The 10,780-nt window shown below is 46.9% G+C and overlaps 1 protein-coding gene across 1 annotated transcript in view; it reads right to left on the bottom strand.

The window, feature by feature from the left end:
- LOC119956977 (dnaJ homolog subfamily B member 1-like) overlaps positions 1–10,780 on the bottom strand; it is a 20,407-nt gene continuing 9,627 nt past the window's right edge. Inside the window, 4 exon segments of the mRNA XM_038784550.1 lie at positions 1–449; positions 451–621; positions 1,815–2,404; positions 5,751–5,968. Coding sequence (XP_038640478.1) covers positions 390–449; positions 451–621; positions 1,815–2,404; positions 5,751–5,961 — 1,032 coding nt within the window. The 5' untranslated portion in view covers positions 5,962–5,968 and the 3' untranslated portion in view covers positions 1–389.

The raw sequence follows: 10,780 nt of genomic DNA, 5'->3' as shown, positions 1-10,780 counted from the left end.
TAGTTTGAGAAAACGAAGAAAAACAATTTATTGTTTTAACAAAGAGGTAATGAGTTACAGACAACATTTGAATAGAATGGTCAATACTATTTATGTCGGATATTATTTTTGGTTCCAAATGAATGCATTATTTACACTGAAGAACAGAACAAAGAGGATTGAGCAGATGATGCTGCGGTGTACTGAAGGTATAATCTCTGTACCAACAGCTTGCAATTTTGTAAAGACTGGAATATAGATTTTTTTTTTTTAAAAACCCATTCAGCAACTTGCTCAATAGTAAATGTCCAAGTCGGATGACTACTTTAGAACCACAGCCCAGCATTTACAGTCCGTTAAAATACAATCTCTCTCTTTCCTGTCCCATCCCACAATCACTGGATTCAAGGTTACAGTGGCAGGAGTTCCTTGAGCTTATCCTTTGTCGGGCTGGACAGGGATTCGGGGAAAACGCACGTGAAATTCGATCACCAAATCGCCGCGCCGGTCCGGCTGTTTTGGCAGTGGCAGTCCTTCTGACGCTATCCTTCTCTGGGAGCCTGGCTGAATGACATCCTTGAAAGTCATCATGTGGGTTTTCTTATCCAGGGTCGGTATAGATAATGTGCAGCCGCATAGCGCCTAGACAACCAAAAGGAATAGCCGGGTTAGTAAAGTGACGGCAGCTACCTGGCTTCCATCAAGGTTATGACACATCAACAGCCTCCCAACAACCTATTGAGACAACATAGTAAGACATTGCAAGTTGCCAAGACAGAAAGCTGACAGTTACCCAGATCCGGCAGCACAGTGGTTAGCACTGCTGCCTCACAGCGCCAGGGACCATGTTTCAATTCCGGCCTTGGGTCACTGTCTGTGCGGAGCTTGCACGTTCTCCCAGTGTCTGCCGTGGGTTTCCTCCGGGTGCTCCGGTTTCCCCCCCACTACAATCCAAAGACGTGCAGGTTAGGTGGATTGGCCACATTAAATTTCCCCTGATGTGTCCAAACGGTCAGGTGAGGTTACGGGGATAAGGCGTGGGGTGCTCTTTCAGAGGGTCGGTGCAGACTCGATGGGCCGAATGGCCTTCTTTTGCACTGTAGGGATTCTATGATAACTCAGATGTTAGGACGGGCGATCAAAGAGGTGGGTTGCAAGGGACATCTTCAAGCAGGCTGGGGTAGAAAGGCAGGCAGGGTCGGGGGGGGTGGGGGGGGGGGAAAGAGACTTCCAAGAGCTTCGGAGGTAGGCAGCGGAGGACACAGCAGCCAATGATCCAACAATGAAAGTCAGTGTTGCCCAAAAGGTCAAAATTGGAAGAAAACTGCAATCGGAGAGAGCTACAGGGATGGAGACGGTGGGGAAAGGACAAGTATTTTAAAAACCAATTTGTTTCAAAACGAAATGGAAGAATAATTCAGCACATCAGAGCTGATTCCATCCATCATTCCCCGACCAGCTGCCTGACACAGCTGTCCAAGTAGACCCAGAGCCTCTGCTCATTCCCCATAGCCCAACCAACGCCCAATATTTACCCAATTCCCTTTTTGCAAGTTACCATCGAATCTCCCTCCACCCTCCTTTCAAGCAGCACGTTCCAGATCATAACTCGCAGCATTAAAATATATTGTCACCTGCCCACGTTCGTGGGAACAAACCAGTTCATCCTTTTCTTACCAGAGTCAACACCTCAATTACATCTCCCCTGCGCTGAACAGTTCCATTGGAATCTCACAAACACGAGAACCATCCCCTCCGCACCCCCTACACAGTCCCGATGCCAACACCACACAGACCAATTATAGATTTTATTTTAAAAAAGGGGGAGCAGGTACCTCTCGGAGGCTGATCTTCGCCTGGTAGATGATATCGGACCCGTTCCTTTTGTAGACTGAGTGTGGCTTGTCCTTTAGCACGAAGATAATATCCGCAGGAATGTTATTGGCAGTTTCGTCCCCTTCCTTTGGGAAGGTGATCTTTGTCCCCTCCTTCCAACCTTTCTTGATCTCGATGGCGAGGATGGTGTCCTCCTGCCGTGACGTGTGCCGGTCAGGGTTTAGCCGCTTCCGCCGGATCTTCATCTTCTTGGTGCAACCATTAAGGACCTCCTCCAGGGAGACCTTCAGATCGTGGGTGACGGGCGGGTCCTGCTTCCTGGCGGCCCCCCGCGTTCGGTGAAACCCTGACATGTTGCCCATACCACCCATGCTGCCCATTCCGCCCATTCCACCCATGTTGAATCCGCTGAAGGAGCTGAGGGGATCGTCATCGATATCCATGTCTTCCTCACCGTTCCTTTGCCCGAAGAATATGTCGAATGGGTTCCTCCCGCCAAAAAACTCTGCAAAGACGGCGTGGGGGTCCCCGTGGAATGTGTACTGGAAATTGGGGCCATTGGGGCCTGAAGATCCACCTCCCTTTAACCCTAAAACAGAAAAGGGGTGGAAATTGAAGATTTGTTTAACAACCAGAATCGACACAACAGTGATATTCTCATGCTATCGAGATGGTGAATTCACCAAATCCATTCAACACAGGCCAACAGTACGTCTGGATGCAGGGTCGGTGGTGCTAGTCAGGGGTGGGTGGGGGGGCTTTGGAAAATGCAACGTTGATCAATTGCCATGGATTAAATATCAAGTTCTGCAATTGCTGCCCACAGAAAAGGAAAAAGACCCGAGGGAAATCACAGGAAGCAAATACTGGCAGTGACCCAAGAAGATCAGGGTGGCTGAAAGCTTGGATTAGCGTGCAGGTTTTAAAGCACGTCTTAACACAGTTCCAATGAGTGACAAGAGGTTTAGGGAGTGAATGCCGCAACTCGGGGCCGAGACAGACGGAGGCGCAGCCACCAACTGTGGGAAGAGGAAAAGAAACATCAGAGATGGGCAAGAGTGCAGGGGGTCGGAGAAACACACAAGAGTTCTTGGAAGATTGCAAGGCTGAAGGAGTAACGCAGAGATAGGGGGAAGGTGTGGCTGCGAAGGGATTTGAGCACAGGGGTGAAACTTCAAAACGGGAAGTGCCGGACTGGGGAGCCAATGTAGATAGCAAATACAAGGGTGAGTGGTGAGCAGTGTTCCAGAGGCAGATCAGGCTTATGAAAGGTGGAAAGAGCACTGGAATAGTCCGGGAGGTAACAAAGGCACGGCTGAGGGTTTCAGCAACAGATGAACTAAGGCAGGGACACAGTTGGTGATGGAGATAAAATGGGAGCTTATGTTGGGGGTCAAAACAGGATACCACGTTTGCTAATATCCTGATTCAGTGAGGGATGGAGAGAGAAGGATTGAGTCGATGGCTGGAGAACAGAGAACACTTCCAGTATTTTATCTCTGCAATTACTAAAAATTTAATAAAACGAAGATAGATAACCTGTGGCCTGGAGCAGATACTACACTGGAGAGCAGTGTGTCTGCCCCGGGCTTTGGTCAAGATGGCTCATGTTTACGCAGAAGTCCCGGGACTAAGTTAAATCATAAGTTAAATTGCCAATCATTTGCAGTTACTGCTGAACACACCAAAACTCGGTTTTCTTATTGTGCAATTAACCATCATTGAAAAAAATGAAAATCGCTTATTGTCAGGAGTAGGCTTCAATGAAGTTACTGTGAAAAGCCCCTAGTTGCCACATTCCGGCGCCTGTCCGGGGAGGCTGGTACGGGAGTATAAGAAAAACTCTAGCCACACAAACAGGGTAACCAGTGCATGAGATGATAAGAGTGAAAAGGAGCTTGTTGTCTGGCCTTGACGGGCCCCCTGTTTAGATGGTGCTGCTGAACCTTTGGACTCAAGTTAAATCACAATAGTTAATAAACCGATACGGCCACATTTATTATCAGCTGATGGTCAGGAATTTGATGGTAAAGATACAGTGTAGATCCAATTATTGTCCTTCAATTGAGGATGTGTTTCAGGCCCGCTGTCTTTCCCTACCCTCCTCTCTGGGCGAGGAGGTCTTGTTGAAACATAGCTCCAGAGGCAACAACCAGCTACTCATTTCTTCCTGGTTGGCCTAGCCAAGCTATTCGACCAAGGGAGACCGTCACTCAACGCCCAGATGCACTTTCCAGCGTGTATATAATACAGCACATCGCCACCACATCAATTAAAGCTAGGCTGTTCAGGGGCGACGTCAGGGCTTCTTCACACAAAAAGGGTACTGCAAATTTTGTGGGGGGTGGGGCCAATTGGAAAAAAATAAAAATCACAGTTGAGTAAGAAATTTTTGTTCGGGATATAAAACCAAGACAGATAAATGGAGTCCAGATACAGATCAACCACGATTGAATTGAGTGGCAGAATGGGCTCAAGGGGTTGAATGGTTTCCTCTTTTCTCCCATCTTCCCCAGCTATTAGCGCCACCGCTGTATCATGTCAGTGCTGACTGAACAGGCACAGGGACCACATTCCCACATGTTCACACTGCTGCTCCCTACTGCACAGTTACAAAGTCAGAACTCGAGTGAAACACAGCTTCCCACCCAGGGAGACGGGTTAGGATAAGAAATATTACTGTGGGCTGGGAGGGGTGTTATTCACACACTCAGCTGCTGTGGCCCAGAACCTTCCCTGAAACAAGGAAATAGCTTATTTTTGTTTCCAAGTGCTGACCAGCCTGGGCAAACTGATTCATCAGCATCCAGCAATGAAAAGAATGGCCATTCAGAGAGAGGCTGATGGGGACAGAGCCAATGAATAACTCGCCCAACAGCTGAGTGGTCAGGAGTAACACCTGCGATGCCAAAACGTCAGAGAGCAGGAACGTTGAAGGTTCGATTTCTGGTCAACTGAGCTGATCGCAGCCAGTGCGACATTCAGAGCTTTGGTTACGCCCATTCCGGATCTGGGAAAAAGGGGGTCAAAGAAAGAAACCGCATTTAAATAGGGACTTTCGCATCCTCGGGATATCCAGAACTGCTCGAGAGCCGATGAAACACTCTCGCTGAAGGCACAGTGCCCAATAATGGAAAATTGGGGATGCCCAAAGGGCCAGAATTGTAGGGCCAGAGGAGGTTACAGAGTTAGGGATGAATTAGAACACAAAAGAATGAGAATTCCAAAAAATGATGCTTTGTTGGACCGGGAGTCAGATGCAGGTCAGTAAGGACAGGGGAGGTGGATGAAATGCCTGCTGGTTTCACAGCTCCCAATAATCCAATCAAAGTGTTGGCCGCTGTCTATGAAACAGAATTTCTCCTGATCAAACCCCAAGAAATGTTGTAGGGTCAAGTCTCAATTAAAGGGCAGCAATCTGTGATCCACAGTGGATCTCTGCCACCTGAAAATGTATCAGATCCCTGATCACCAGCTGCTATTAAGCAATGTCATTTCTACTCAGGCAGAAGATACAGAAGTCTGAAGACCCGCACATCCTTGCATAGGAACGACTTCTTCCCCACAGCTACTAGACTCCTCAACGACTCCCTCTTGGATAGATCGGTTCCCTGCTTGAACACTATTCACGACGCCCTATGCTGCTCTTGCTCATGTATTTGCTTTGTTTGACCCTTTGTTCCACATTGTAACCAATCACTATTTGTCAATGTACAATTTGTCAATGTACTCTGTCGATTATTCTTTTTTTGTCTGCTGTGTATGTACTGGTGTACATTCCCTTGGCTGCAGAAAGATATTTTTCATTGTACTTCGATATATGTGACAATAAATCAAATCAATCTGTAACTAGTTCTAATGTAATTAGAGTCCAAATGGATCAGACAGCACCATACAAACTGGATCATTCAGGCCACAATTAAATTCTTGCTTACCTTCCTCTCCAAATTGGTCATAGATTTCCCGTTTCTTGGGGTCACTCAGAACATCATAAGCCTCAGCAATTTCCTTGAATTTATCCTCTGCATCTGGAGATTTGTTCTTGTCAGGGTGGTATTTAAGGGCTAGCTTCCTATATGCCTTCTTGATATCTTCTTCTGCTGTTCCTTTATTAATGCCCAGGATTTTATAATAATCCTTCCCCATTTTCTACCTAAAACAAAAAAAGTAGAAAGCGTTAAGTTCGTCCTTCAGTCAAAGTTGGCGCTCAGCACTACAGTAACATCCCATCCACCACCCCTCCACCTAGACAGTCAAATAAAACGGGGTTCAGTTCCATATGCCCACTTGCTCCTGATCAATGTGGCATTTTCATTGCACGCAAGCAGAGATGGCGAGTGAGGTTAGGCAGGTCTCAACTGCAGCTCAGTAGCAACCACACCCGAGTCACTAGGTCATGGGTTCAATTCCCACTCAGGCGATCTGAGACACATCTGGACTGGTGCTCAAGCCTGGTACAGATGTGCTGATCCCTAGGCGCCACACTCCAGCGGCTGTTTGGGTACACTGAGGGAGAATTCAGAATGTCCAATTCACCTAACATCATGTCTTTCAGGACTTGTGGGAGGAAACCGGAGCCCACGCTGACACGGGGAGAAATTGCACTCCCCACAGTGACCCAAGAAAGGAATCGAACCTGTGACCTTGATGCTGTGAAGCAAGAGTGATCACCACTGTGCTGCCCCAAGAGCTGGGGAGGTCTACCCCTTTGCCATGGCCAATATTTAACCCTCACATTGCCGATTATGGGATTTTGTAGATGCAAACTGCCTCCACGTTTCCGACATTACAATAGTCACTACACTTCAAAACAACTTCATTTACGGATCTTGGGAGATCATGAAAACTGCTACAGAATTGCAAGCATCTCTTATATGACAAACTGCAATCTCAGCAAGGGACCCAAACATGATGAGCGCCTCAATTCTGATCTTGCCTAGTGTCCTTGACGGGGTTTCTCAGTCACGACGGAAGGAGCAGCTTGCTTGATCGTTCTGCTCCACGGCCTCAGCATTCTCAGGTGAACTGTAGTCTCTTGTTGCTGTCTCCGGTTCAACTCCGGCGATACAGGAATCAAATCACGGAGCTTCCGGTCTGCTTGATTCAGCTCCAGCCCCAGCAATATGGGCGGCACGGTAGCACAGTGGTTAGCACAGTTACTTCACAGCTCCAGGGTCCCAGGCTCGATTCCCCGCTTGGGTGACTGTGCGGAGTAAGCACATTATCCCCATGTCTACGTGGGTTTCCTCCGGGTGCTCCGGTTTCCTCCCACAGTCCAAAGATGTTCAGGTTAAGTGGATTAGCCATGCTAATTGCCCCTTAGTGTCCAAAAAACAAAGGTTTGGTGGGGTTACTGGGATAGGGTTGAGGTGTGGGCTTAGGTAGGGTGCTCCTTCCAAGGGCCAAAGCAGACCCAATGGGCCAAATGGCCTCTTTCTGCACTGTAAATTCTATGATTCTATGAATATATTGGGACGGTGCAAGCTGTGATGGATAGGTGGTTAGGCCATGAAAAATTGCCCCTTAGTGTTGAGGGATGTGCAGGTTAGGTTATGTGGTTACAGGGATAGGGCAAAGTGGTCGGGGGAGTGGACATGGCTAGAGTGCCCTTTCGAATGGTCTCATTTTGTATCGTTGGGATTCTATGATCCCTGACAAATAAATCTCTATACCTACACTATTAGCCCCCCATCATTCTGAGTCTGGCAGCATCTATGTAGAGGAAAAACATGAGTCCAGAGATCTGAAGTACACTCACGCGCCGAGATCCCAGGTTCGATCGCAGCCCTGGGTCACTGTCCGTGTGGAGTTTGCACATTCTCCCCGTGTTTGCGTGGGTATCGCCCTCACAACCCAAAGCTGTGCAGGGTAGGTGAATTGACCACGCTAAATTGCCCCTTAATTGGATAAAATGAATTGGGTATTCTAGTACCCAATTATTTTCTTTTTCCAATTAAGGGACAACTTAGTGTGGCCAATCCACCTACCCTGCACATCTTTGGGTTGTGGGGGTGAGACCCATGCAGACATGGGGAGAATGTGCAAACACCACACAGAGAGTGATCCTGGGCTGGGATTCGAACCCGGATCCTCAGCGTCGCAGTCCCAGTGCTAACCACTGCGCCACATGCCGCCCATGAATTGGGTATTCTAAATTTCTTTTAAAAAAAGAACAGTTTCATGGACTTGAAACCAACTATGTTTCTCCCTTCACAGACGTTTTTCCAGAATTCTGTTTTTAATTTCAGATTGCCAGCATCCACGGCATTTTGGTTTTATTTCAGTCTTCAAAACAAGAGAGTTCAGGGTAAATGGAAAGCACAAACACCATATAATCTTGCTCCCTTTAAACGTAGAAATCAAGTCAGAGAAACCCTACGAAAGAGCACCCCCCCCCCCCCCCCCCAAACGGGCCCACTCCCTCGCCCTATTCCCGTAACCCCACCTAACCTGCACATCTTTGGTCTGTGGGAGAAACCGGAGCACCCGGAGGAAAGTCGCGCAGACACGGGGAGAACGTGCAGACTCCTCACAGTCACCCAAGGCCGGAATTGAACCCGGTCCCTGGGCTGTGAGGCAGCAGTGCTAACCACTGTACCAGCGTGCTGCCCTCTAACCATTCTAGAAATGCTCCTGGTGGACAGGGTAAACCACAAACACTGACTTTAATTCCACTCTGAAAACCTCCAGAAAAGGAAACTGCTTTGGTCATCTGCCTACACACTGATAACTAAAACTTGCCTCGCTCCCCTCTGGTGGTTCACCAGGCAAGCTGTGGACTGGGTTTTTTTTTAAAAGCAGTCCTCTAAAATTAGTTGCTGCCTAGCTGCTAGTTCGTAAAATACTCTATAATCACTCGTACTGCCCGACAACCAGGCTCAGTAAACACCTTCCCATTTATTTACCTTGTTCCCAATTCGTTAATTATTATTTTGGTCTTGTACTCATAATCGGCATGTGCCTTTAAGCAGAATATTAAAAGTTGAAGCAGCCTGCTTGCCAGAATAACGTTCCCAAATTTTGAGGAGAAACCAGATTCCTCGGCACTGAGTGGATCTTAGGAACCAGCTTTTGAGAAAATTGGTTCGATGGGTTAACTGGCGACCGGTGGATTGGCCAGGGACAGAGTTCTGCCTGACAATGGTCAATGGTTGGTTCCTACGTGATGCGTTCCAAGAGAACTTAGCAGACGTGAAATAACTGCTTTATTTATCGCTCTGAAAGCAGAAAATATCTGGCAAACCCTTTACTGTTAGCACTGCTGCCTCACGGCCCTGGGTCACTGCTAGTGTAGAGTTTGCACATTCTGCCCGTGGGTCTCACCCCTACAACCCAAAGATGTGCAGACTAGGTGGATTGGCCTCGCAAAATTGTCCCAGAATTGGAAAAAAAAGATTAAACAATGTCTCTAATTATCGACTCCCCAGAAATCATTGTCCTTCGACACACAAGCATGGTTAGAAATAAGAATGATCTCATTTTTGAGATGTCTTAATTATCCCTTCTGTAGCCACAGTATCTGCCTGTCTTTTAAACCAGGATTTTTCTAAAAACATCGCTGCAGCATATATATACACACACTAACCCAGGATTTTAGTCATTATTGCGCCATCGTATACAGATTCCTCTCAAATCGCCTCAATGCTACACACAAGAATTTAAAGAGTTAAGTGTTTGTGCATGTTAATGGCCATAGGATCATTGAGTCAGGGTGTGTGTAAATGTAATTCAGGAAAACCAATGTTTAAGACTGGGTTGAGGTGAACGGAGAAAGAGAGGTTAAAGAGATGCAAAACAGCTGGGTAAATATCATTAGGAGCTGTGTATTTCCAGGGCAGAACACGGCCAACATGTACTGTTTCGGCTGAATGATCTGCTCTCGTGTTGTAACCTGTACATACCTGTAATCATTCAGGGGCCAAGGTTCAGTGTTGCCTGTGCTAACTAAAAATGTATTTGCGTAAAAATCAGATGAAAGGAGTCTCTGGGGTTGTGGGTCAAAGGATATTTAACTATCTGGTGTTCAGTAATTTACTGTCTGATCTAACCTTATGGATCTGAATACCAGCTGTGCTTGGGCCAGTCTAGGATGTTCAGCAACCAACTTCTCCATCTGGGATTCTGGTATCAAAAACTCTTGCAGGCCACAAGTTCTTGGTAACGCGAAGAATTTATCATTTTTTTAAAAATGCACTGCTAACTGATAGTGTCAGCAACTACAGCACTGTTACTTCCCTTCTGCAGTCGGACAACCTTTCGGAGATTTAAGGTGGAGCGTGCCAATACTTGCAAGAAACGCCCCACACAGAACGTTTGGAAACAGTCACCAAATACTTTGCATCTATCAGAGCGCAAAAGGTAAAACTCTCCATAGTGGACGAAATACACAGACCTCGCAATTATTCACCAATTCAAATTATGCTCCAAAGTTAGAGTCACTGTGTCAAATAATCAATGAACTATGTGTCACTCCATTAGTGGGGTGCGGTGGTGTACTGTTATTGTCGCTGGACTAGTCATCCAGAGGCCCATGGTAATGCTCTGGGGACCCAGGTTCAAATCCCACCATGGCAGGTGGCAAAATTTGAATTCGATAAAAATCTGGAATTAAAATTCTAATGACCGTGAAACCATTGCAGATTGTCTTAAAAACCCATCTGGGGTCACAGAAAAGGAGATCTGCCTGAAATTAGGGATGGACAATAAATGCTGGCTCCGGAAGGTCATTGCTTGTTTTGTATGGTGCAAGGGCCCTTGCTGTTGATCCCCTTATTTCCCCTTTATTTTTGCTGTTATAATTTTTACCCACGGATGCTTAATGGACATGTACCTTGAAGTCAAGCAGCAGAGGGAATGAAGAATTCAAAAAGTTGCAACACGGTATATGGTGCTAGCTCCAGAACACGGACTCTGTGGCACCCGAGAGATGGGGTGGGACCAGATTGCATTGGTTGGCTGGTAGCCA

The sequence above is a fragment of the Scyliorhinus canicula genome, chromosome 25, assembly GCF_902713615.1.
Source record: "Scyliorhinus canicula chromosome 25, sScyCan1.1, whole genome shotgun sequence".
Taxonomy (NCBI): domain Eukaryota; kingdom Metazoa; phylum Chordata; class Chondrichthyes; order Carcharhiniformes; family Scyliorhinidae; genus Scyliorhinus; species Scyliorhinus canicula.
The sequence above is the reverse complement of the archived record's forward strand: the minus strand, read 5'-3'. Positions and strand labels throughout refer to the sequence as shown.